The 24,793-nt window shown below is 37.4% G+C and overlaps 1 protein-coding gene and 2 long non-coding RNA genes across 4 annotated transcripts; 2 read left to right on the top strand and 1 right to left on the bottom strand.

The window, feature by feature from the left end:
- Positions 1–9,274: 9,274 nt before the first annotated feature.
- On the bottom strand, positions 9,275–15,599 carry LOC131334280 (uncharacterized). 2 transcript variants are annotated; one of them, XR_009202102.1, is made up of 6 exons: positions 15,368–15,599; positions 15,194–15,284; positions 14,436–14,548; positions 12,515–12,832; positions 11,756–11,821; positions 9,275–9,399 (listed from the first exon to the last, which is right to left on the bottom strand). It is a non-coding gene; the product is annotated as an uncharacterized LOC131334280 (long non-coding RNA). The 2 variants fall into 2 exon arrangements; XR_009202103.1 differs by lacking the exons at positions 9,275–9,399; positions 11,756–11,821 and having other exon boundaries at positions 12,146–12,832; positions 14,428–14,548.
- An 806-nt stretch (positions 15,600–16,405) lies between these two features.
- Positions 16,406–17,839, top strand: LOC131332580 (putative F-box protein At1g32420). Its single transcript, XM_058366882.1, has one exon. The coding sequence runs from the start codon at positions 16,406–16,408 to the stop codon at positions 17,837–17,839; it is 1,434 nt and encodes a 477-aa protein (XP_058222865.1).
- A 1,768-nt stretch (positions 17,840–19,607) lies between these two features.
- On the top strand, positions 19,608–24,738 carry LOC131334281 (uncharacterized). The gene is made up of 3 exons (XR_009202104.1): positions 19,608–20,231; positions 20,340–21,240; positions 21,349–24,738. It is a non-coding gene; the product is annotated as an uncharacterized LOC131334281 (long non-coding RNA).
- Positions 24,739–24,793: the final 55 nt, after the last annotated feature.

The following is a 24,793-nucleotide window of genomic DNA, read 5'->3' as shown; positions in this document are numbered from 1 at the left end:
GGTTTCGGGTCAGTTTTTGTGCTAAAAATTAAAAGAAACCCCAGTTGCGTCACAGTGTGTTAAATCACTCAGAGGACCGAAGGCTTCTTTATTTTATGGCTAACTGTGAACTCCATCAGCGCATCAAGTGGGGAGACCATGGCATTTCATTTGGTTTCCTGGAAAAAATCAGAGGAAAATGGCAGAGTGCAAGATCACATCGCTTCCATGTTGTCAACGGTCTGCTTCTTGAATATGAGGAATGGAGCATGAATCCAACCATTTCTTTCATTAGAAGTTTTTAACACGTAGATGTCGTAAAAGGCCATGCGGCCGTCTCAATCCTTGTGCAACATACCTTTCTTCGTGTATTCATTTTGTGTATTTTCCGTTGGGTTCTTGAATGAAACAATTCACTCAGAAAATTCAAAGGTAGAACAAATAAATCCCCAACCCACCCTCGAATCAAAAGAGCGAAAGGAGAATAAATCTTGGTATCCATTTAAGGGAGGATAACAACCAGAAAATTATTTTCTAGCCAGAAAGTAATTTAGTTGTACTCAAATCTGGAAAGTACAAGCATCTGGTAGCAGAAGTAGACATTCCTACATCAAATATAATTGGTACCGGAGACATTAAACCACAAAGGCATCCGAACCGCACTGAAAACTGAAACAGTTACAGTAAATAACAAAATACATGATCACAATGGTTCTGAGTTAATAAGTTCCAGTTGTCTTTTTGCTTTGCGTAAAGAGGTTTTGGAAGTGGGGGCAGATGGAATTGGTGAAATTTTTGGGCATAACTAACTCTCAACTACAGGCACTTGTCCCCTAATCCTAGTAAGGTCTATACCTTCTGTTACGATTGGCATCATCACTGCCACCACTAGTTCCTCCCCTTCCTTGGGGTCCACCCGATCCATTGCTCCGGTCATTTCTCCGAGGCCGTGGAAGCGGCATTTGCACTCCAGGCTGCTGTCTGCACAATTCCAAGATCAGTAAAACCACATTATTCCTTCACCACTAGTATACTTAAAATTTTTGAACGTAACTATCGAAAATGAGTCGTCAACTCAATTGCTTCAAAAAATGAGTATTGGCTATGTAACATTGTTGAAAAATTGAGATCAAACCCTAATTAGACGTAGGAATTCTCGAGTCGAATTTTCAGACTTATGGTGAATGAATTTGAGCATTCGGAGGGTCTCTTCAAGCAATCAGGAAGTCTCATTCGTTCATCGGACATGGTTTCATATGCATGCATCGAACGTGGTGTGAGAGCCATTAATTTTTGGTTTCCCGGAAGCTTTTGGTTTTCCCCCATTCATGAAGAGCCATTAATTCCCTGGATTGATGAGAGGTCCCTCGAATGGTTGTGTAATGTGTATATATAGATATGCTATCCCGTTTATTTGTTTTTGATCACCATTTTTTCGGATTCCTTATACTCCAGTAAATTCCAGAGCAGTGTTCTTGCCGTCTTGGTGTGAGAGAGATGCAGGTAAGGTTCGGTCCGCCAAGGCAGTCTCCGATAATATTCTTTGGGTTCACTGGGTGCTGTGGTTCTAGCCCTTTTATCCTGAGAGTAAGACACCAATGCTTTCCAACACCTTTGGAGATTGTGTCAAATACATGACTCTGTTCGCTTGTTAATGTGTTTCTAATTACAATTCCAGTTTATCGTTTATTGAAATTATTCTCTGAATTTTGCCGAGCATACTTCATTTTTCCCCAGCTAGCATTTTCCACTTTCTAGTGAAAGTGAAATTTGGAAAGCATATATCGTACTCCCTCATTCCCATAATGTTTGGCACTTTCACTATTTCAGCCTTATGAAAAAATTAACTATATCTTTTTATCCATAATATTTTTTATAAGCAATATGGATCTTGTTTGATAGAGTTTAATTAGTTCTATTAAACAAAGTTCAAAAAATTGCTTAAAACATTATGGATTGAAAGATATATGCGATTTAAAAATGGCACGCATTCCCGAAAATGCCAAACATTATGGGACGGAGGGAGTATGTAAACTTAATGTTTTTAAGAACTAGTATTAAGAGGATATTGGATTTGGCAGCATGTATGGTAGTATATAACACATAACTTCCTTAAAATAAAGAAATTCATTTTAATTTGGAATAATAAATTGGACGTACGGAGTTATAATTACAAGCATATTAATTTAGTCGGGCAAAGACAATGGCAAATTATATATAGGTGGTGGTTATATTAATTAAGAATGGCTTGTCCTTCAGCTGGAAGCAGCCTAGCCTATTCTCATTAACATAGGACAGACCTATATAAAAAAGAGTAGTCAGTGAGGTGTATCGTTTATGAGGGTACAATAATGTTAATGAAAATGATTTTAAAAATTAATGGTAGTACCAACCACCTCAAATTTAGCTGGAAGAATTAATTGGGGTTCTTTTTGAAGAAGATTGATTAATCTTTATAGTGTAACAAGATAACAACTAACAAGGACAGATAATCTTGGTTCCTTGACCAGGAATGTATGATGGTAACTGGACGGGGATCTTTTGGTTTTTGGGTTTTTTTTTTTTAATTTTTTATCGGTAGAAGAAAATTGTGTGAATATATAACTCGATCGATAATGGTTTCATCGAGAAAGGATTGAAATATGAGCATAAAAACTATATATGTGTGTGTATATATATATGCACCTCAAAATGCGCAAAATGCGCACACGTACACACCTATGTCCTAACCGATCAAATTCTAGAATAAGAACGCAAGAGATGAATTAGAGAACACATTGAACACAAATTGTATGAAAACTGTAAAAAAAAGAAGAAAAAAAAAAGCACCCAATAATAACATCTAGAAATTGGACCATTTGGAAGTTCACCTCTTCTTCCCCTGTTTCTGTAAACATGATACCATGTAGAATGAGGTAAATATTGACAGAAAACACAGAAAATAAGGGTAGGAGAGTGTCGCTAAACCTGATCGGTTTTCTAAGAAAACCCCTCCATACAGAAAAACAATAAGTCGAGGAGCACATAGTCGACCAAGGGGGCATACCGTATTTGTGAATGCTATTGGTATGATCTCGTGGTTTGTGGTAAATTTCTCTGTCTCGAGTTATTGTGACGAAAAAGGAGAATATTTTACTTTTGTATTTTTGTTGTATTTTCCTTATTTAGTTGAATTAATTTTCATTATGATCTCCGAATTTTTTTATATTATTCCAAGTTATGACATCGTCTAAGGTTTCTATTCATTTTGAATAGAACGTTTGTTAGGTGCAACTGATCTCCTACCTAATAATAATGAGATATCGCAGAGCAAGTAGGATTTTATTATTTTATATACTGGGTTAGGATATAATGGTTGCTTAAACTTATATCTAAAATTTAATCCTGTGGTATTTTCTAGCATGGCTAAACAATTTGAAGTTTTAAAATTCCAATCTGTCGAACGTACCACACGAATTTCCAAAGTGGCAGTTGAAGTTGGAAATAATCCTAATTCCCTAACTACTTCATTGAACATCAGGGCTTGTTCAGTTGTTCAGATTAGATAATGATTAGATGGCTGTAATCACTAGTATTGCAATTTGCAACTAACCCCTGACTTATCTCTATGAAATTTAGCGAGATGTTTAGTTAGTGATTTTTTATTGTGATCAAGAAAAAGAATTACAAATGTAACGGGCTTAAGACGAAATAGTAATCCACATAAGTTTGACTCAAAACTAACAAACGCGAAAACAATTTAAATAAAGACAAAACTCAAAAAGTCCAAAAAGCTCCAAAAGCTCTTAGAGGAACAACGCCTTGGGGTCTGTTTGATTAGCGAGGAAAATATAATGGAAAGTGACAATGATAGAAAGCGAAGTGAAAGAAAAGAAAAAGAAAATGTAATTTTTTTCTCTAATTGGTTTGATTAGGATGAAAATTTTGCAAGAAAATAATAGAGAAAATAAAATATCATTATTTGAAAAAGAGGAAAGTTGCCCAAATTAGAAGAGAAAAGGTGAAGGGAAGAGGGTAAAGAGAGAAGTTAGAGTAATTATTGTTGATTTTCTCGAGATAATAAAATTTTCCTGCACATATTATGAGAAAAAGTAAGGTAAGCTCTCAAGCTTTAAAGGGTTATATGGGAAAATTCACTTTCTACCACTTTTTAGGATAATATTGCTACGTAAGCACAAAAAAAATATTTTTTTTTCTCTTTATTGCATTTTCTGTCATTATCTCACTAATCAAACGGACCCTTAAGGTGGTAAAGAAAAAGAAAAAAAATTGAAAAAGACACGAACACAAAATAAGTGGGATTTGCAATTTTTGTTTTTAAGTAGACAAGATTAATGCCTAATACCTAAATCCCCCAAACTAAAGAAGATCAGTGTTAAAATCATATTAGTTTTTCTCAAGGGAATGGTGCTTAGGCCCGCTAGCCCATAGGCCAAGGCCCCATGGTGTATGAAAGGCCTTTGCCACTGAGGAATTTTTGGGGCAGAGCGAGCGGGCACCACGTGGTGTTTGAGTAGCACATCTTGGCCATCCATTTCGGTTTTGGATGGTTAGGATTTGGAGAGAGAGGAGAGAGAGAGTTTCAATCTGGGCTGTCCAACACACGTTTGGACGGCCCGAAGGTGCTCTGCACGGGCACCACGTGAGCTTGGCCATGTCGTACCCACCTGACACCCAAAAATTTCTCTTTGTCAACTAGATTATGAATTTTTTCTCATATTTGTTCTTTCGTTTTGGATTTTGCAAGCTATTCTACCTTGTGGAGTAATTAACAACGACCCATTTATGTTGTGACTCATTGGATCTACATCCATCTTGGATGACATGTCTTCGATTGGTCCAAAGAAGAAATTTGTTGAGATATGCATAAACTGTCTAAACACCAATTGTCAAAGAAAAAAAAAACCCATTAATATTCTGGTCATTGGATCTATCAATAGAACATGTTATCCTACCCCAGTTGCATCGTTTTAATCTGACAAGATACAGAACCATAAATTTCAGTACACATTTGAGGTTGTTCTTTGATCTACTGTCATACTGACAATCATGTGGGCATGGATTGCTGTTGGGCTGAGAAAACAAGAAGGGCCTGCAATGGGCCACTTGTTCGCCACTCTTCATTGAATGAAGGGAATCCTTTAATTCAAGACATGTCATATGGTAATGGCATTTTGAAACTTGAAATGGGTGTCTTTCTGGTATTCAATGATAAGGTCAAGTCATGTGAGTATAAAAGCGAAACGTTTATATTGAAAAAAAAAAAAAAAAAGACAGGTAAAAATGTCTTTCGTATATAATGATAAATAACAAGTAATCAACGTTTGTGTTTGTTGACCACATGAGCTAACCCAGTGGTAATTTCGGCTTTTGCATGTTTGGCTCGTACTGAGAAAGTTTTGGTTTGTATTCCTGCCCGTCTCTTGTACTAATATAGTGATATTATCCTGATATACCAAAAGAAAATCGGGTTTGTGGCTTTGATCACATTTTGACTTTTAAAGATAAAGGAAGTGCATGCATATCATGAATTCACAAAACGAGAACCAAGAGGGTGAGAGTAATGTTCTGAAATTAGTAGGCAAAGCAGAGAAAGTGCCATGTTTCTTTCATGTGAGTGTTGTCCCCCTTATCCATACCCATGTGCGTTTATGTCACATTTCCTCTCACTATGCTTTTACTATTCCCTCAAATTAGCATATGGTGGCTTTTATTCCTGAATCCAGAGGAGTACTTGGTTGGGACCCTTCCACTCTTTTTTTTTTTCATGCAGAGTGTTTCGAGCCAGTTTGCACGTATCTCTGATTAATCCCTACAGTCCTCTCGTCCATAGTTGTTTTGCACGCTTATGCGTGAGAGTGGAGATGACTCCAAAATTTGCTGACAAAAAAAATCGAACTTGATACTTTAAGAAGGAACAAACTCTTAAATTCTAGGCCAAAATCACTTGGCCAACTCTTGGATGGACTCTTCCACTTTGGTTTGGGACAAGTCTCCTCTCAAAAGCTGTGGCTTTTTGTCCATTGCTTGGCTCATAATACTAGTCTTGAGTACTGACATTCATCAAATGCCAATCAATTGATATCTTTGCATCAAATTGGCATTTGGGTGGGACATAAAAACTAAGGTCTGAGTTTCTTGTGGGAGCAAGTGCTATTCTCAATTATTGGCCTAGCTTAATTAAAATGGTAAGAACTTGGGATTTTCTATAATGATCTGTTCCAGCTGACCTACTTAACTTTTAGTCTAACCACGTGGCTCAAAAGGTCAATCTCAAGTTAGTAGTAGTTGGTCGACCTTTACTTATAGTAGTATATTGAATTCTCTTTCAATATTTTCCCAATATGGGATCTTACATTTTCTGTGAGAGTTCTCGGATTGATTTGAATCTCAAGAATTGGGTCACTCCTTAATCTCATTTCTCACTTATTTATTGAGAGTGCTACCGATGGACTCAGAGCCAATAGTTACTCTCTTTTTTTAATGTTAGGCAATGTCATACTTTCTAACCAATATAACTCGAAGTTTCGTGCTTTTAGACTAGCTTATACGCACTCGGTGTTCCATGTTAGCTCAGTAACGGAGCTCGAGACTTCTCTTAATTATTATGTCTCTCAAGTTTTAATCTGAAAGGTTGGACCAATAACAGGAAAATTTGTAATTGTCCAAATGACGGCACTTATTTTCCCATGTAATGAAATACGCATTCTGTTGAACGATTTTGGGAGCCTGAAATAATCAACAGGCCTAAAATTCTTAGTGGGGCTAACGTAATGGCCCAATAGGATAGGCTTCGGGGATACTGGCTTTTAAGTAACAATTCTTTGGGCTAGCCGCTGTCCAACTTCGATACTTGTGGTTCTTCACTCTTTCTTTGGAACCTCCTTTTTTTTTTTTTGGCATTTGAAAAGGAACTCTCTCTTTGGACTTAAAAGGACCCTTTGTAGCATTCAATGATTTATCTATGATTTACTAGAATAGGTTGTCCCTGATTATACTCTAGGAAAAATTAAGATTGTGGATATGGAAGAAACTCTGTATAAAAGAAGTATGGACAGAAGATATTTCGATTGAGAGATTATCAATTTATCTTTTTAAAAGGAACTCTATATTTAGGCCTGGATCAAGTATCAACGGAGATATTCAGATCGATATAGAAGAGTATCGAATATTCGAGTTTTACAGAGAAACGGACTATATAAAACCAAGCGCGGATAGCAAATATTGCGGTTTGAGCATTTTGGATTTATCTGTTAAAAAAAAAAAATCGATCTTGAGGCCTGGATCAAGGACAATTTTAACAATAATAAAAATACTAAGACTGGAACTAATAATTATCAATTAATTGATAGAAAAAGTTTTTTTTATCTTAAGATCATTGAATGCTTGTCTCATTGCAAATGGAGTGGCATTCAAGTGTCAGGCACTTGATACTCCTTGCACTAGTTGAGGGTTCAAACTAAGGTTCTAAATACAATACCGGCTAATACTGAACGATTCTAGAAGAGAGAGTCCCTTTCCTTCTTTCATGCCAGAAAAAGAGAGGCCGTCTATATATAGAGAGAGAGAAAGAGGGGGGCTGGGGAGGAGAGAGAGAGAGGAGGGGGAGAAGTCATGGGCGAGGGCAGGAAAGAGGAGGGTTGTGTGAAGTGAAGTTGGCTGAGTAGGAGACTGACTATTGACTAACCTTAAAAATAAGAGGTATTTATATAGTTGGATATTCGGTTGATTGGATTGGATGGGAGACAGACTTACCTCTGAATTCGATCCGATCTTTGAATTTTTTTTGAAAAATAAATCCAAATCCGCCTCGATATCCGAAAAATCAAAATCTGATTCGTTTGGGACGGATAATGGATAGGATACGGACAAATCAGCCGAAATGGCCATCCCTAGTAGAAGTTAACACCTTCCTTGTTCACTCCTCCACTAAGTTTTCCACCTGAAATCATTCAAGGTTGGGAATGAAAACTTCGAGGTTTATGCATATTCCTTGTCGGAGAAAATTGAGTTTTAGCCTACTTCGAGCTTTGTTTTGAGTGGATTTCACATGTCCATGTAATCGGACCCATATACCGTTGTGTTCGATGTCAATTTTCTTATGAAGACGAACACTTAATGCTTTGTTTGGATTCAAACTTGAAAAAAGAATTCCAACTAAAAAAATACTTATTTTTTTTACCTCTACTTCTAATCATTACTTTCATTTCTCTCCCATATCTCCAATCATTATTCTCATTTCTCTTTCTATCTCTCTCAACTCATTATCTCATATTTCCAATCATTACCCTATTTTCTCTCTCCACTTATTACCTAAAAATCAAACCCAAAAATTTTCAAAAACTCATCCAAACAAGACATAGTTGGCTAAAATCAATTAACGGTGAATGAGAAATCGTCCATAAAAAGTGCCTACATTAACACAATTTCACTCGCATACAACTTAATTTTTTGTCCAACAATATTTCGAGGTCGTTAAATTGGACAAATTCCCAATCTTCCTCTTCATAATATCGATCATTCTTTGACTTGTTTATATTATCGCCATTCGATCGCCCCATCCATAACTTTAAGTGTATACAGGGGTTGAATCAAATGAATAGATTTTTGTTTTTCATTGGAAAAAGACAGATGACCTCTGGATTCTGAGTCACCTTTGGGATAGACTATAACCCTAATTTGTTCGCCTCAAATTTCGAACTATCTCGTCTTGAGAGTCACCCAACAATTTTCTTCCTCTTCATAAACAAGCTCAAGAATCTTTTGAAGAGGAAGAAAGTTGTCGGATGGCTCTCAAAACGAGGTGATTCGAAATTCGAGGTGAAAAAGTTAGGATTATACCTAGTCTATCCAAGAAGTAACTCCGAATCCAGAGGTCTATCTGTCTTTTTCATTGAAAAACCAAAATCTTATTCATTTGATTCAACCTCATATATGCACTTTACATTATGGATTGGGTAATCGAATGGCGATAATATAAAAATGTTAAAGAATGGTCGATATTATGAAGATGAAGAGTGGGGATTTATCCAATTTATCGATCTCGGAATATTGTTCGACAGAAAATTAAGTTGTATGCGAGTGAAATTGTGTTAATGTAGGCACTTTTTATGGACGATTTCTCATTCACCATTAGTTGATTTTAGCCAACTAAGTATTCGTCTCCGTAAGAAAATTAACATCGAACACAACGGCATGTGAGTCGGACCACATGGACATGTGGAATCCACTCAAAACAAAGTTCGAAGTAAGCGTCACATAGTATCTGACGCTTTACTTATATCCCTTTGCTTTTGTCTGGTGTTTTAGGTCCTTCAATTGCAGAGTTGCGATCATATATCTATGGAGCTCAATCTCTCCAACCTTGCCAAGAATGGAGGGAGTGGCGCATGGACAAGAGATGTGATGTTTTTAAAGTACCTGCCAAGAATAGAGGAATAAGAAGTAAGAAAAGTTACTATATTAGATTGAAAGAGCATGATTCAATGAATCCAACAATAAAAGAGAACAATTGAGAAAAGAGTGTTAGTTGGGAAATGGAAAGGTATGCTGGGCAGGAAGGGGACGATAATTTTCGAAATTTTTGAACAAAACTATGCCGTTTTAGGGGACAGGAAACTAAGGGACTCCAAACGGTATTCTTTTTTTCCGTTTGTTCTTATTTTCCGTTAGTTTGGATACTCTACACAGTGAATTGGCTAAATGAGTTGAAACTTCACTTTATCAAACTTAAGGTTTAGTTTGGATTAAAAATTCAAAATCTAGTTTGGATAAATAAATGAATTGACTGTTTTTTTCTTTATTCAATTTTTCGCATTGGTTAGTTTCATATAAAATGTTTGAGGATTATTAATCGTCTCGGCGAGAGATAAAAATGTAAAGAATCATGATGGAACTCAAGTTTTTTTGAATAAAGACGGAAAAACTCTAAAAGTCTGTCCTTTTTTTGAATGAGGACAATTATTTTTTTTAAAAGTTGAGTTTCCATCATGATTCTTTACATTTTTTTTTGGAAAATGATATTGGCACTCCAAAAATTGATGCAGACACTCCAAAATCAGTGTAACTCCAAAGCCACTTTCTTTTGTTTTTTGGAGTGTCTGCATTAATTTTTGGAGTGTCAATATCATTTCCCCCCCTTTTTTTTTTATCCCTTGTTGGGACAATCAAATAATCCACAAACATTTTACATGAAACTAACCAATGCAAAAAAAATAAATAAATAAAGAAAAAAAATTAGCCAATTCACTTATTTATCCAAACTAGATCTTGATTTTTTTACCAAACTAGACCTTAAGTTTCTTTTGGTTTGATATTAGACCTTAAGTTTGATAAAGTGAAGTTTCAATTCACTTAGTCAATTCACTGTGTTATCCAAACTAATGGTAAAGGATTGACATGCGGATCAAAAAAAGAAAAGAAAAGAAAAGGATTGACCGGAAAAAAAAACTAAACGGAAAAGAAGAATGCCGTTTGGGGTCCGTTAGTTTCTTGTCCCCTAAAACACATAGTTTTGTTAAAAAAAAAACCAAGGAGTGTTGTTGTGAACCAAGGAGTGTTTTGTATAAAAGCCTCACAAGATTCTCACAGGGACAATCCTCACAGAGGATCCGAATCCCTCTGCTGACTTTTATACAAAACATTAAGCTCGGTTTCTGAAAATTTCGGAAACACCCGTTCACGTTTCTGAAATACAGTAACTTTTTCCCCTTGGTTAACTTAGGTTAATAATGCTTTGTGATAGTGACAAACTTGATTTGTGATGATGAGAGACCGAACTCTAACTGCAAGAGGGAAGTTGGGCATGTTTTCATTTTTTTTTTTTGTTTGCAAATGTGGAAGACTGCCAGTGGAACACCCTGCAGTCGCTGCTGTTGCAAAGTGCTAATGTGTTGATTTTTTTGTTTTGTTTTGTTGGAACGTGGAAATTTGTTTGGACTCTTTTGAGTCACTGTTTGGTTAATGAATGGGCTTGGGCCATGGCAGCTCATATATGTGTGTGGTGAATCAAATTTATTGGATGTGGTATTGGGCCTGTTTTAAATGCATGCGGCCCGAAAATTTTTTTTTTTGATCCACGGCAAACGCTGTTGACGACTCCATCTAAAATGTAAAAATACAATAGGGACAAACAAACTCAAGGAAATTAAGCTGAGATTTATAGATTTGGTACTCATTGCACAGTCTCGTTCTCACTTTTTTATTGTAGAAAACATTACCACGGCTAGCACCTTGTAGATTTGGCTGACTAAAACAAACTTAAGGAAAATTTTGAAGACAAAGCAACATGCAGGAAAAACAAAAGAAGTATAGCAGAGCTACGGAGGGGACTCGAAATCAAGTAATTTATCAAAGCAATTAAAGGCACTTACATTCAACTTGATCTACTTGCAAAATTCTTGTGTTTTCAAATTACAATTGCAAGTAGGCAACTTTGATCTAATTAAAAACTCCTTTGTGACAACAAAACAACCACAACCACAAGCAGGCCTTCAAAAATTTATGCGAAAAATCACAAAAATATAAGAACAACGCAAGCAGGCCTTCAAAAACTTCATTCGAGAAAACATAAGATACTTTTGAACCACCCAAAACTCAACAGACTAAAAGTCCAATGCAAATCTAACCACAAGAATGAAAGTGAAAATGCGACATTCAGCCATAAAAGCTAAAGACCAAGACCAAAGCAGTACATTAGTCAGTTGTGACCCCCAATTTTCAACCCAAAAACAAAAACCAAAATGGGGGCCTAAAAAAATTTAGATCAATAACTCACCTGTGACCTTGAATTTTACAAGATCGAAGAAATCAGTGAATGCGTGTTCCTCTTCGCCTTCAATCGCTGAAGAAAAGAACAAAAATAGCAAGAAATTAGGCATTTCTAAGCGTCAATTTTCGATTGCGAGTGGTTCAACTGTTACACAAGCTACTGGATTCCTTTTTGCTTTTATGTCCAATAAACCTTCGTGTCCAAGCTTTTTCAACAGCTTGAACCAAATCTTCTACTTGAGAAACATAGAAAGGTTGACAAATTTTGGTGCTGCACAGCCTATGATCGCTTGGATTTCCTTGACATCACTTGTTGGGACAACAACCAATGCTCTAGAATCCGTGAGGGTTTTATCTCTCGACATGTCAGGAGGATAAGGTGCTGAATCATGGTCACTTTCAATAATGCTACCCACATTTAGCAATGGAGGATTGGTACTGCAATAGGTGGGTACTTGGTGACAGTGCATTACATATGAATCATACCCAAAATCAACTTCCATGATTTGTCCTTTTAATCAGGCAAAACATGAGAACTTACAAAAGACACTGAAACACGAACAATGATCACCACTGCTAAATGTAGGAAAAACTAATAGATCTAATTATATGTTCTTGTATGGTGCCTCCCGGGAAACATCACATAAATTGGGTGTTTTCGTTATATACAATTTGCTTTGGATAATTACTGGAGTGTCCATCCACATGAATCCCCTATTATGACTAGTCTGACAATTGGACAGACCACCTCGAACATTCATCATACCTGAATATTAACAAAATGGAAAGCATGAGAGTTTGCCTTGTAGATATGTTTTCCCATCTTACTCGTTATGCACAACAAAGGTCCACCCAATGACATCCATCCACTTTTTCTCGTCTTCAAGAACTTGGACATGTAGTAGGGAGAAAGTGCTTCATAAACTTGTGAGTTCCAACAAAAAATGTTGTACAAGCCAATAAAACTGATGCACAGTAGCCAAGTCAACACCACTGGCGTGAAAAAGAAGCCAATCCGGTGGGTATAATATTGCAACGCAAATAGACATACTAAAATGAAGCAGGTAATTGGAAATCACCGCATCTGCAAATAAAGGGTAAAGACCGAGAAGTGAATCCAGATACAAGCCAGAATAAATGACAAGTTTCTTTTATGATCGTTGAAGCTTTCTCTAAGAAAAATGCAAAAAAATAAAAAAATAAAAAAATTCAAAACATGAACTTACTCAGTGAAGGTAAATCTCATCTGTTGCTTAAAGAGAAAAACACCTTATTAGGTAAATCATATAGGAAATTCAGCCAATGTGTTTCTACTGTTGTATAGTTGACTTTACTCAAGAGTGATGGACATATGGTTCTTACAAAAACGTTTAGGAAAGGATATGTGAATAGGCAGCAAGACTCTACTCTACTCAAAAATAACATCTGAGATGAATTCAGCGCACTAAAGCAAGTCAACTAAATAAGTTACTTTGTTTTGCGCGAAAGGGTGATTTAGGACTACAACAGGAAATTAACTTCAATGGATTTATTTTCCCTGGATAGAACTATCCAATTCTTAGATTGGTTTGAGTTTTCCTTTAGCAAGTGTTTAGGGCCTTTTTGTCCTGCGGCCACTTTTTGTATATGGGCGGCATTCCCTTAATGCCTTCTCTCTAATATATTTATTTACTTATCAAAAAATAAAAAAATAATCCTTGTTCTAGAGTAAACTTAGGGGTGCGAATTTATTAATTATGAAGACATAGTTATTAATACACTGATTTATACTACTCGAGAGAACTGCAATAGAACACTCTAACCTCCTCCAAACAATATTCATTGTTAAGAACTTTCAACCTCAGTGGTACAGCATAATTTCAGGACTAATATATGTGGGTGGATCTCCGGTGGAAGTTATTTAATCAATCTATTGCCACTCTAAACCGTTATCAAGGAGGTGAGAATATAGGAGAGATTCATTTTTACTCCCTCGCTACTTGTTACAAATCAGAAGACACAATAGTCAAGAACACAGAATAAATAGTGCTCCCACATGAAACAAGTGAAAGGGATAAGACCAGAGAGGACAGGACAGGCCACAGCAGACCACAACTTGGTCTGTTTGAATGGTCCCCCTGCACTCCGAGCCAAGTAGTCATTTTGCACTAAATGGGTGTAAATAAGCAAGTGGATCATGTTCTCCTATCTCACATCCAACTATCCAACTGCACAAAAGGATGCCACACCTTCACTCCTCGAAATTATATGCATATAAAAGTTTTAAAATTGAAAGATATCAGTTTGATCCGAAAACCATTTATGGAGTAAATTATCAGTTATAAAAGCAAAATCTTTGTAATAACCAGGAAACAAATTTTCTATCTCCATCCCTAGCCCAGTTTCAGGAGGATGCCAGTCAAAACCTAAGCATAAAACGGAAAAATCAGGAGTAGAAATGAAAGATAAGAAACAGACTATTATTAATTGAAAATAGCTAAGAAAGTTAGAGGACATCAATAGTAAATGGAACCCTTGCAATAGAAAATCCCGTGAGGGCCATTTCAAAAGAAGGAATCTACTCTTTCACCGTGGCTGATTCACCACTCTTCTCAAGAACTTAGGGTCCATCTAATGTTCGATATACACTAGGTAGTGAAATATCTTCAGATACAGTGTATATACGACGGAAACACATACACTTTTACCTAGATACAGTGTACCCCTTTGGAAGAGTGTGAGGTTGCTTTCTGGGCTTGGGAATCAAAATCTTGTAAGCCATAACAGTTGAGAAAATTGTGTTATTTCCACTTCGCCATCCCTGCCAAAGCGAATAGAAACTGTATTTATGTTTGATAGAAACCAAGAACCAGAAGCAACCGAATATACATCACATGAGGGACTCATCTAAGGGAGAAGGAAACTTATGCTTTTCCATTTCAACATTTCATCGAAGACATGATATGCATCACCCTCTCTCCTCTTTTCTACTTCCACATCCCAATTTTCATTTCATTTCATTACAGATTAATCAAAATTAAGATTTCCCTCTTCCCATCTTCCACCATAATTTCCAATCCATAACCAAATAAAATACAGCTCTTTTTAAATCCAATCCATCTTCCACCACAATTTCCAACCAAACTTCAGCTAAACCAAGTACTGCCATTTTGTTGAATTCAAGAATGTTTAACCTATGTCAATCCCTACCCAGGGATAGATAATTACATATTTTCTGTATTGACTCTAACAAAGGAGCAGGACAAAAAAGTGAGAAAAAAGAGGACAGATGGAAAACCTCAAAAGTCCAAAAACCCGTAAAGTAAAATGACTTTTTCTCTCTCTGGTCTCTCTAGTTAAAGATTATCAAACCCAAGGCAGATGAAACGAATGTACACAATACTCTTATTCACAAAAATTGAACCTTTATGCTTAGACCGGTTAAGAAAAATGGCAAAAATCCTACCTTAATGCACTGACTTGAGAAGCCAAACCGAATCTTTCCAATCGACTTCTTGGCTTGACTCTCTCTCTGGTTGAAGATGATCAAACCCAACCTAAACATATGCATGCATCAATCAATCGAAAAAAATCAACCCTTTATACACGGATCTGTGAAGGAAAATGATAAAAAACAAACCTTTATGCACTCCTTCGAAAAACAAAACGGAATTCCTCTCTCTCTCCCTCCCTGGATAAAGGTGATCAGAAACCAAGCCCGATCGACGATCTGATCGATCATCTTTATCGCCGGGGCCGCTGGAATCGAATGTAGGGAAAAGAATAGCTGATTTCGTTTGAGAGTGAGAGAAAGAGAGAGGCACATGTAACATGTTTATTTTTGTGAGAAAAAGACGCTGAATCCCCGCCGGTTTTTCATTCGAAAGTCCGAAAACCCGTAATTTGTAAATAGCCTAAATAGTGGATATGGCCCATCACCACCGAAGACCATTTGCACTTTTTAGTTTTTACTCAAATTTTGATTCGAGCTCAATTTTGAATAAAAATCACTCAAAATTCTCCTCAACTCCTTATCCAAATTTATACTTTACTCAAATTTGGTTAGATTTAACTTCTTACTCAAATTTTTAAAGGCAAATTGTACATCTTTAAATTTATGACTTTGTTATTAATGAAGTTTTTACTTAAATTGATGCATATTTGTGCTTGAATTTGAGTTTGCACATTAAAGTACACAATACCAAATGAAATTTTTACTCATATTTTTACTCGAATTTGAGTTAGAGGTGGAGATGTTCTAAGAATGTGAAATTACTGAAACATTCAAAATCAAGAGGAGTTGGATTCAGCCCCTAGTTTTCATACTTAAGGGGCATTTTTGTTCAGACATGCCAAAGTTAAGTCACAACTTGGACAGGTATTCCTATATGGGCGTATGTGGATTCGGTTGGGGTTGGGTTCAGACACGTCAAAGCGTAAGCCACAACTTAGAAAGGTATTCCTTTATAGTTGTTTGTGGATTCAGTGGGGGTCGGGTGGTGTTATGGGAAATCCGAGCAATGCCCTGACAGAATTGACCCGACCCGACCCGACCCGAGTGCAGCCCATTACTGATACCCAACCCTTATGCAATTGCGGATTGGAATATGAGGTATTTATACTCCAATAACATTGAAAAGGTGGCGTCCTGAGTTTATTGCCATTTGGAAATTGAGAGATGCAAGATGAGCAGAGAGGTGAAGAGGAAAAACGACAAGCGATCGAGGAGGAGGAGGAGGAGAAGAAGATTGCTGGCTCAAGCGGAAGCGGTGGCGATGGAGAATTTCCAAAGGCAGCGTTGGCGGTGGAGCTGCCCAATGAGTTAGTGGTGTTGGAAGTGCTCACAAGGCTTCCGGTCAAGTCTCTGATGCGATTCAAGTGCGTGTCAAATCTGTGGCGCTCAACCATCTCCCAAGATCCTTCCTTTTCCAAAATCCACCGTACTCGGCATTCCCCCTCCCGCGCTGGCGGCTTGTTCATTACATATCCCGACGCCGATGACTCCTTACGCTGCTTCTACGCAACCACCCTCCCTTCTTCTTCGTGCCCTGGTGGTGGTGAATCCGTGTTGGTGCCTCACCAATTTACTGCTACTGCTTCGAATTCCTGCAGCAAATACAATGGAGCTACGGACGTCGTAAAGGGCCTATTTTGTTTGTACGCGGGTAATCGATCGTGGATATGCAACGTCTCTACCCGTGAAATCAAGGGGCTTCCTTTCTCATCGGATTTGGAAAATAGCGTCGCTTTTACTTATTTCCTTGGCTTTGCTTCTACTGGGAAGGAATACAAGTTACTCAAATTTTGTTTCCTTCCTTTTTATGACGAGGGTATTGTTTGTGTCCGTGCTTTAATATGCGAGATTCTCACTATGGGCAAGGACGCCTCGTGGAGACGGCCTTGGGATTTGTTGGAGTCTCCGGAAGTTGGCTTATCATTGAGCCGAACTAGCGTTTACATCGACGGGTTCCTCTGTTGCTGGCATCGCAGTGGTTTCATTTTGATTGTTTTCAACTTTGAAGATGAGACCTTTCAAGAGATTTACCCACCACCGAAGTCTAGTGGCTCGTTGTACTCCGAGGATGGTTCATTACTGCTGCAATTTGGAGGCCATTTCGCTCTAGTTAGAGGTCTACACGGCAGGTTAGTTAACCAAGAATTAAAGATTTGGGTTTTAGAGTTGAACAAAGATAAACAAGGATCATATGAATGGATTAACCGCATCATCGAAGTTCCATGGGATTTCCCTGTTCGTGGATGTAGTTTCACTGGGAACCTCCCCCTCCCCACAGGTGATCAGATGTTATTGACTGGCCTAGTGGAGTTTACTAATAATAAGTCTGCAGTGCCTGTTTATTCATTCGATCACACTAAAGGCAAGTTTGAAAAACTTGTAATTGGCAACTTCCCATCTTGGTCGTCCCAAGTTCCTTCACTCTATCGCAAAGACGTAAATAAGTTCCGTGTATACTATTATGAGGAAGATATCACACCATGGAATGATTTGGTTATTAGTGACAACGAATTGGGCCTCACTGCTGCCAGTTGCACCAAAAAGAAGAAGAAAAAGAGGAAGAAGAAGAGTAGCAGGACGACTACTCTGAGTGATTGACTTCGTCTAATTCCCTGGCTTTCTAATTTATTATGTGTGTATTGTGTCTGTCTGATATTTTGTGGGATATTTATTCGATAATTATCATTGACTATACTACTCAGCGTGTGTGAGTGGATATGGCTGTATGACGTTTTTTGCTATATTTATTGTATAAGTATCATATCTTTGCAGTGGGGTGGCTAAAATCTTTTGCTTGCCAGATGAAGGTTCTGATAAGCAATATGTTTTTGTTCTGCCCACTCTGTTGCATTGTCCTTTATGATGTTTGCTTTATTGCTGAAATATTTTTTCCAGCAATTTAGTTTCTTACTCAAAGAAAGTAGCAACATATTTTGTTTCATTTTGGCATAAAGACGATTGTTTGGGTCATTACGGATTTGTTTCCATTGATATACTGCAATATGTGTTGTGGGGTGCTTTTGAAATTCCGTCTTCATTATAAGTTATTGAGTTCACACAGATTTATTTTCGCTCTCTTGGTTTAGCCTGACAGAAAAGATGGCATTTGTATAGCGTGATGACCTTTCAGGTATGCAATTGAGTGGTAACAAGGTCAGGAAAGTTGAAATTTTAATTTGTTTGCAGAAGCCCGGGGGCAGACTGTATTATAACTCTTGGAGGCATCCAAAGCAATCATTGCTGGCCAACTGCTGTAGCTATAAGTAGTTAAATCTAGACTGTTACCTTATATTACGCACCTCAAAGGTTACTTATTTTCCATTTAGAAAAGTGTTTGTAATCTGGGATTGACAGGCAAAGATCATTGATTGACAGGCAATCTCTTGGTTGAGCGTTTAGATGGAGCCCGTATTGATCTTCTTTCAAAAGAAGAATATGCAGAAATTGGTAGCTTGGGAATGCAAGGCAATGGTTATGCAAAACGCAGTTGAGAACTTTTTTAAAACTATTCTTTGAATGCTAACCAATGGTTGCAAGAAACTATCTTTGGATGGTGTACATGCTACATACATATAGTCTAGAAAGCTTGTTCACACCTAACAAGATGGAAGTTATTGTGGTGTCTAAGACGTGCTTGACATTGTTATCCTCAAGACAAAGTGTCTGAAGCTGTGTTACCAGAAAATTCTAATACCCTAGAGAAAGGTGTTTTAAATGAATAATTAGACAAATATATTCTATTTTGTTGCATTGTTTCTATCGAATCAATAGAAGCCTACACCTACCGTACCACAATTTTGGCTTGTGGCATACCTTGTTCAGATTCCCTTACCTTGTACTGTAATGATCTGCAATCCAATTAGGATACCTCTGAGGCATTCGATTATTCCATGCAAGGGTGGAGCCAAGAATTTGGAACATTGGGGTCGAAAATGGTTTGTGTTTTTTACTCGTATGGTTCTGAATCCTAACTTCTGAGTATGTTTGGTTTTGTTTGGGGTTTCAGCTTCGGGACCTTGACGCACTTGAGAATTTTTGCGAAATTGTGGAACATAGTAAAATACCTCTCCAAAAGATAAACTTATGTGATGAAATTTGGAAGCCACTGGGTTCAATTGACCTCATTTGTGCCAAGGTACATCTGCCTCTGATTCCTTGGTTTTACATAGCGAAAGCAGGGGCATACACAGACAGGGGGTGATGACTCGTAAAAGAGTCCAAGGAGGGGAGCTCGTATAGGAGTGTTTACATATTTTATATATAGCTTTGTAATTACTATTTGTGACAAATAAATTTTTCTTACCACTGACATGTGTGCAATATACATATATGTGTGTGTGTGTGCGTGTATAGATATATTTATTTATTTATTAAATTATTTGTGTATTTATTTTCTTTCTTTCTCTGGCCCCTCTCTCTTGTGTTGAGCATCTTAAAAGACATCTCTGAAGACTAAATTGTGAATCTCTTCTTGTTTTGGGTACTGTTTATGTAAATGCTTGTTGCTGCAGGTTGATTATCTGCTAACCTCTGATTTTAAATCTACATGGACATTGACATGCAGTGGCCAAAAGGTCATCATTTTTTGATGATACACTCAAGGAAATTCTAGAATTAACTGCCTTGGTAAAAGATGACATCACCGCACTTGATGTAGCAGTATCGGATCTGCAAAGTGCAAATTAAGTATGAAGAGTTTGGTTGGTTTCTTGTCCTACAAACTTAGTCATGATAGCATAACTACAATTTCAAGATGCCGCATGCTTTTTGTGGGAGAAGGAAGCCTGCTTAATTACCTTTGTGCATTCAACATCTGATGATTCAGCATGGATTTGTATTAGCATGATCTGTTTCTTGTGTGCATTCAACATCTGATGATTGATCATGGATTTGTATTAGCCTGATCCGTTTCTTGTGTGCAGTCTTGCAAATGTTGATCCAATTGACGGTGCTAGAAATATTACTGGGTTGAATCCTGAGACTACATTAGGTAAAGTTTTGTGGTTTGGTTTATTTTCTGCTGAGGGTTTATGCTTGTGCCTGAGCGCTACTTTGGGTTTTATGCAATTGTGATTGAATTTCTGTGTGTTATTTACAGTTGTGGTGGTTTCAAAGACTTTTACAACAGCTGAAACGATGTTGAATGCTCGGACCTTGAGGGAATGGATTTCATCTGCTTTGGGGTTGGTGTTATAGCAGAAGTTTTCCTTTGTTTGAGATGTAGGCATACTGCACAGTGCAAGATTAGATTTGAATTTCTCAGGGAGAGAATATTCAATCAGAAATTATTATATTTACAGGAGTTTGAATATTGACTTTATCGGAAAAGGTAAATTAGTTGTCTTCATGTGATTCTTTGCTCTGGGCAGACTATAATCTGCAAGTAATTGGAAATCCTTTGATTGTTCTGGATGCCAATGAACTTATTTGAAGCTATTTCTGTTCATCGGTATATGGTGATGATTCCATCAGGAAAATAATTGAACACAAGGGGTATAACCAAACTCTCTCAGATTATCTCTGGTCATATGTGTGAAATGATTTGGTCATATGTGTGAGAAATGATTTGGTCATATGTGTGAGATATGATTTCGCAGGCCCAAGGCAGTTGCAAAGGATATGGTTGCATCAGTACTAATCTAATGGTATTACACTGTTCTGTTTCCTCTTGTGCTAGGGGGTTAACATCTCCTGTCGTCTTTGAAGATATCAGTTTTGTGCAAAAGAGTAAAAAAAATGGATAGTAACTGCTTGCTAATCCAATATGTAAATGCATTTTATTCCTCACTTTTGTGTTTTAAGCCTACTCATTCCTTTTTATGTGGTTGAGTTACTAGAAATCAATTGTTGAGTGCTATTTTGATCAAGTTGATTAATGTCCACTTTTATAACTCCTCCTGTGTATTTTACTTAATTGTCAGTGCAGCTTGTAGAACTGTTTGGCATTGATCCTAATAATGCCTTTGCATTTTGGGACTGGGTCGGAGGCAGATATAGCGGTGTGTATGTTGGTATTTTTGTACATCTTTCTTTTCTGTTAAATAAGCATTTTTGTATATTTTTTTGGTTAAAATGATTTTTGATATGCCTTTGAAAACTTTTTGCAGTGTGTAGCGCAGTTGGAGTATTAGCTTTATCTCTCCAATGTGGGTTCTCTGTGGTCGAAAAATAGAGTAACTCGCCCCCTCTCTTAAATTCAGCAATTTTTTTTTTTTTTGACGTGCTATTTTAGTCGGAATTATAGATTGTTTGACACTTTATTCTTCCTGTAACATGTCCCTCAGATGAATTGAATGCCTAAGTTTTGTTGTGCAAGTCAAACAAGCCTTACAATTGCAAATTTTCTCAAACTTAGTTGATGATATGATGGCACTTCTGCTTTGCATGAGTATTTGGCTTCCTCGGGTCCTTCAGAACACTGGCAATAGGAGGACTGAGGTCTGAGGAGTCTTTCACATGTAAACAACAGGAAAATGAAAGGAAACTACCAAGTGTTGCCCCCAAACCAAATCCACAGCCTTGGATTCTATAGCATTGTATGGTCTGAAGTTGCTTCCCTTAAGCTTAAACCTCCATCTCTTGGTTGACAGTACAAGATTTATCCATTCAACATACTAGATCCATAGATGATCTACATTGCTTTCTCAGTTTGCGATGTTTTCAGTTTCATGCCATCTGCAGTTTACCTATTTATCTTAGCCCCTCGGTTTCCTTAGAGACTACTTTTGTTGGAAGTTCCCTGGTTTTATTTATTCATCTATTTTTAATTTTCTCTTAAAAAGGTTCCTGCAGGGAGCTTCAAGCATCGACACTACTATGTATTTCTCCTATTTGTATTCTTTCTATCAAATCCGTAGCCGTAGGTATAGTGAATGTCTGTGTTCTTGTACTCATGACATAACAACAGAGAATTTGTGTACCTTCTAAACTCCTTTTTGTCTGGGTTGTTAAGTTTAGAACCCCTTATTTGTGGGTTTCATGCCCCCACAGCTGGGTGAAATATACGACTTTGTTATAGAAGATTCTTGTGATCCACCTAGGAGGCACTTTTCAACAAAAATTTATGAGGGATACTTATCAATGGCATTGCATAATTTCTGCAGGTGCTTTTAGGTTTATTGAGCATATGGAATGTTTGTTTCTTGGACACCCTGCAAGAGTGAGTACATCAGTGCTACAAAGTTTGAGAATTTCTATCTTTATGGGTGCTACCAGATGATATGTTTTCATAAAAGTTAAAGTTGACATTGTCTCGGAAATTCCAGGCCATTTTACCCTATTCTCAAGCCTTGGAGAACCTTGCGCTTCATATTCAACAGGCATGTTTACCATTACTTCTGCTTCTTTTTTTAAATTTTTTTATTGTCTCGGAAATTCCTTGATAATTCTCTTACACCGTGCTAAACTTGCTCAAAATTTTGGTTTGTATGGAAAGCAACGGAAAAGGGGTGTCAAAGAAGAATACCATCATCGAGTACTGAATCGGATTCTGAGATCACCAGCCTATCGAACCTTTAAATGAGGGGTTCTTCTCTTTCCCCCTGAGGGAAAGCCCTTTCCAGATGGAGTAGTGCATCTCTGTCTTGAAAGCCCCCCCTAAAGATAGGAGTTCTTACCTCTACTGCCTATCCAACCCGAAGACTCGTATACGTGGTGGAGTGCTTTGAGTAGGATCCGATCCGATCCCAGCAGTCAAATCAGAATTGATGAAATTGAGATTTGAAATCTGACAAAAACCGATTCTATGGCGATTTCTATGTAGAAAACTGAATGAAGGGGGAGAATGCGTGTTGATGTAGCCTTTATTGCCGCAGCTTTCTTTTCGTGAACTCGGTAAAGGAACGAATCAAAGATCTACTCTTAACTTAATGGGTGAACTACTGAACGAGCCGAGAACAAGTGATCTGGAGAAAGCACAGAGAAGATAAAAAAGATAAGGATATAAATATAGCTACTTGAGAGATGGTAATAAATGGAACTACTTGGTTGAACAACAGCAAAGAAACAGAATCTGCAGGGACGGACTGACATAGTTCAATTGCCGGAAAAGAGGGATAACTATGAGTTTGGGTATGAGCCTGATGAAGAATTTGCACCGCCACAATGGCAGAAAGTTAAATTGATTTCGGTGAACCAGGAACAAAAGGTCAGCACAGCTTTTACCAATTCACCAGGTAATTTACGAGCTCTAAATTCTACTCCTATATTGAAACCAGCAAGTAAACGAGCTTCTTCTTCATCTGATGTTTCTTGGAGGTCAGTAATATATCATGTCTGAGGTAGCTACTAATGGCAGTTGAATACTTTTTTCTTTTCGAGTGTGTTGCATATGATGACCTTTTGATTAGAGGTGCTATGCAAAACTCAAATTTCTTCTTGAATACTGTTGTATATGTACTCTTGATGTCACTACAACACATATGGGCTTCAATAGCATATTTTTATAGCGTTTTTCCAAAAATGCTATTTTAGAGATGCAATAATAGCGGACATGCACTGTTTGGACGCAGAAGAGTTTGACATAACGTTTCATTAAAACTCTTCTTTCTCTTCTACAACATGCAGCCGTGCACCTAAATATTAGACGCCACTATCACAGCCTCTGAAATTTCAATCGATTTCATGAGATGGCGCTATATTCCCAAGTCCCAACCTCGTGCGAACCGATGATGGCTGAAGCTGGATCAATTGCTTTGCTAGGGTTTGTTCCTCTCCTCTAGTTTTCAATAACCTTCACACCCTAATGATCGACTATTCTTCTGGTTTTTCTGCTTGCTCAGGATCGATTGCTGCTGTGCTAGGGTTTCAATCCTGAGTTTGTTCTGTCTTCCACGGATCCACCCAAAGGTTTGTTCCTCCTCCTCTATTTTCTGAAAAGCTGAAGCTTCACACCCTACTATAGTACTATCTGACTTGATTTTTCATTCTGTCTTCTTGATTCCGTTCTATAGTTTGTTCGACAGTATTTGGGGCTACTGTCTGCCACATATGAATCCTAAGGCTCGGTTTGAAACAAACTTTTGTGCCCTAGTACCCTTGGATATTTGGACAATAGAATCCAGAAAATACGATAGATGCAAATGGGTACTCCTCGAACGAGAAGGAAAAAACTATTGTATTTTGAAAAACTGTTGTGCAATTGATCCAAATAGGGCTTGATTTTTGAGTGGTCGGTTTTTAATCTTCATCCATTAGGATTTGATAATGCAATTCTCGTTTTCCCCCAAATCTCTCCCGAAATCTTTCAAATTTTCTCCAAACATCTTTCTTTTCTTGTTTGCCTCCGTTGCCGCAGCGCCTCCATGAACTCGCAATCATAGATGGTAAAGATCTGAACCGTTTACCCCAACAGATTTTGGAAAGTATAAATAGAGAAAAATTTGTAAAGTTGTCGACTTGTCGAGTATTTTTTACTATTTTCTACATTAGTTTGCTGTGGGATCAACAATTAATTGTGTATTCTAGATTAGTTTTGGTAGATGTAGATTTCATTGTGTATTTGCTGAGTTTCTAATTTAAGATGATGTAAATTAGGAAAGATGTGGGAACATT

The sequence above is a fragment of the Rhododendron vialii genome, chromosome 7a (assembly GCF_030253575.1).
Source record: "Rhododendron vialii isolate Sample 1 chromosome 7a, ASM3025357v1".
In the NCBI taxonomy this organism is placed as follows: Eukaryota; Viridiplantae; Streptophyta; class Magnoliopsida; order Ericales; family Ericaceae; genus Rhododendron; species Rhododendron vialii.
The sequence above is the reverse complement of the archived record's forward strand: the minus strand, read 5'-3'. Positions and strand labels throughout refer to the sequence as shown.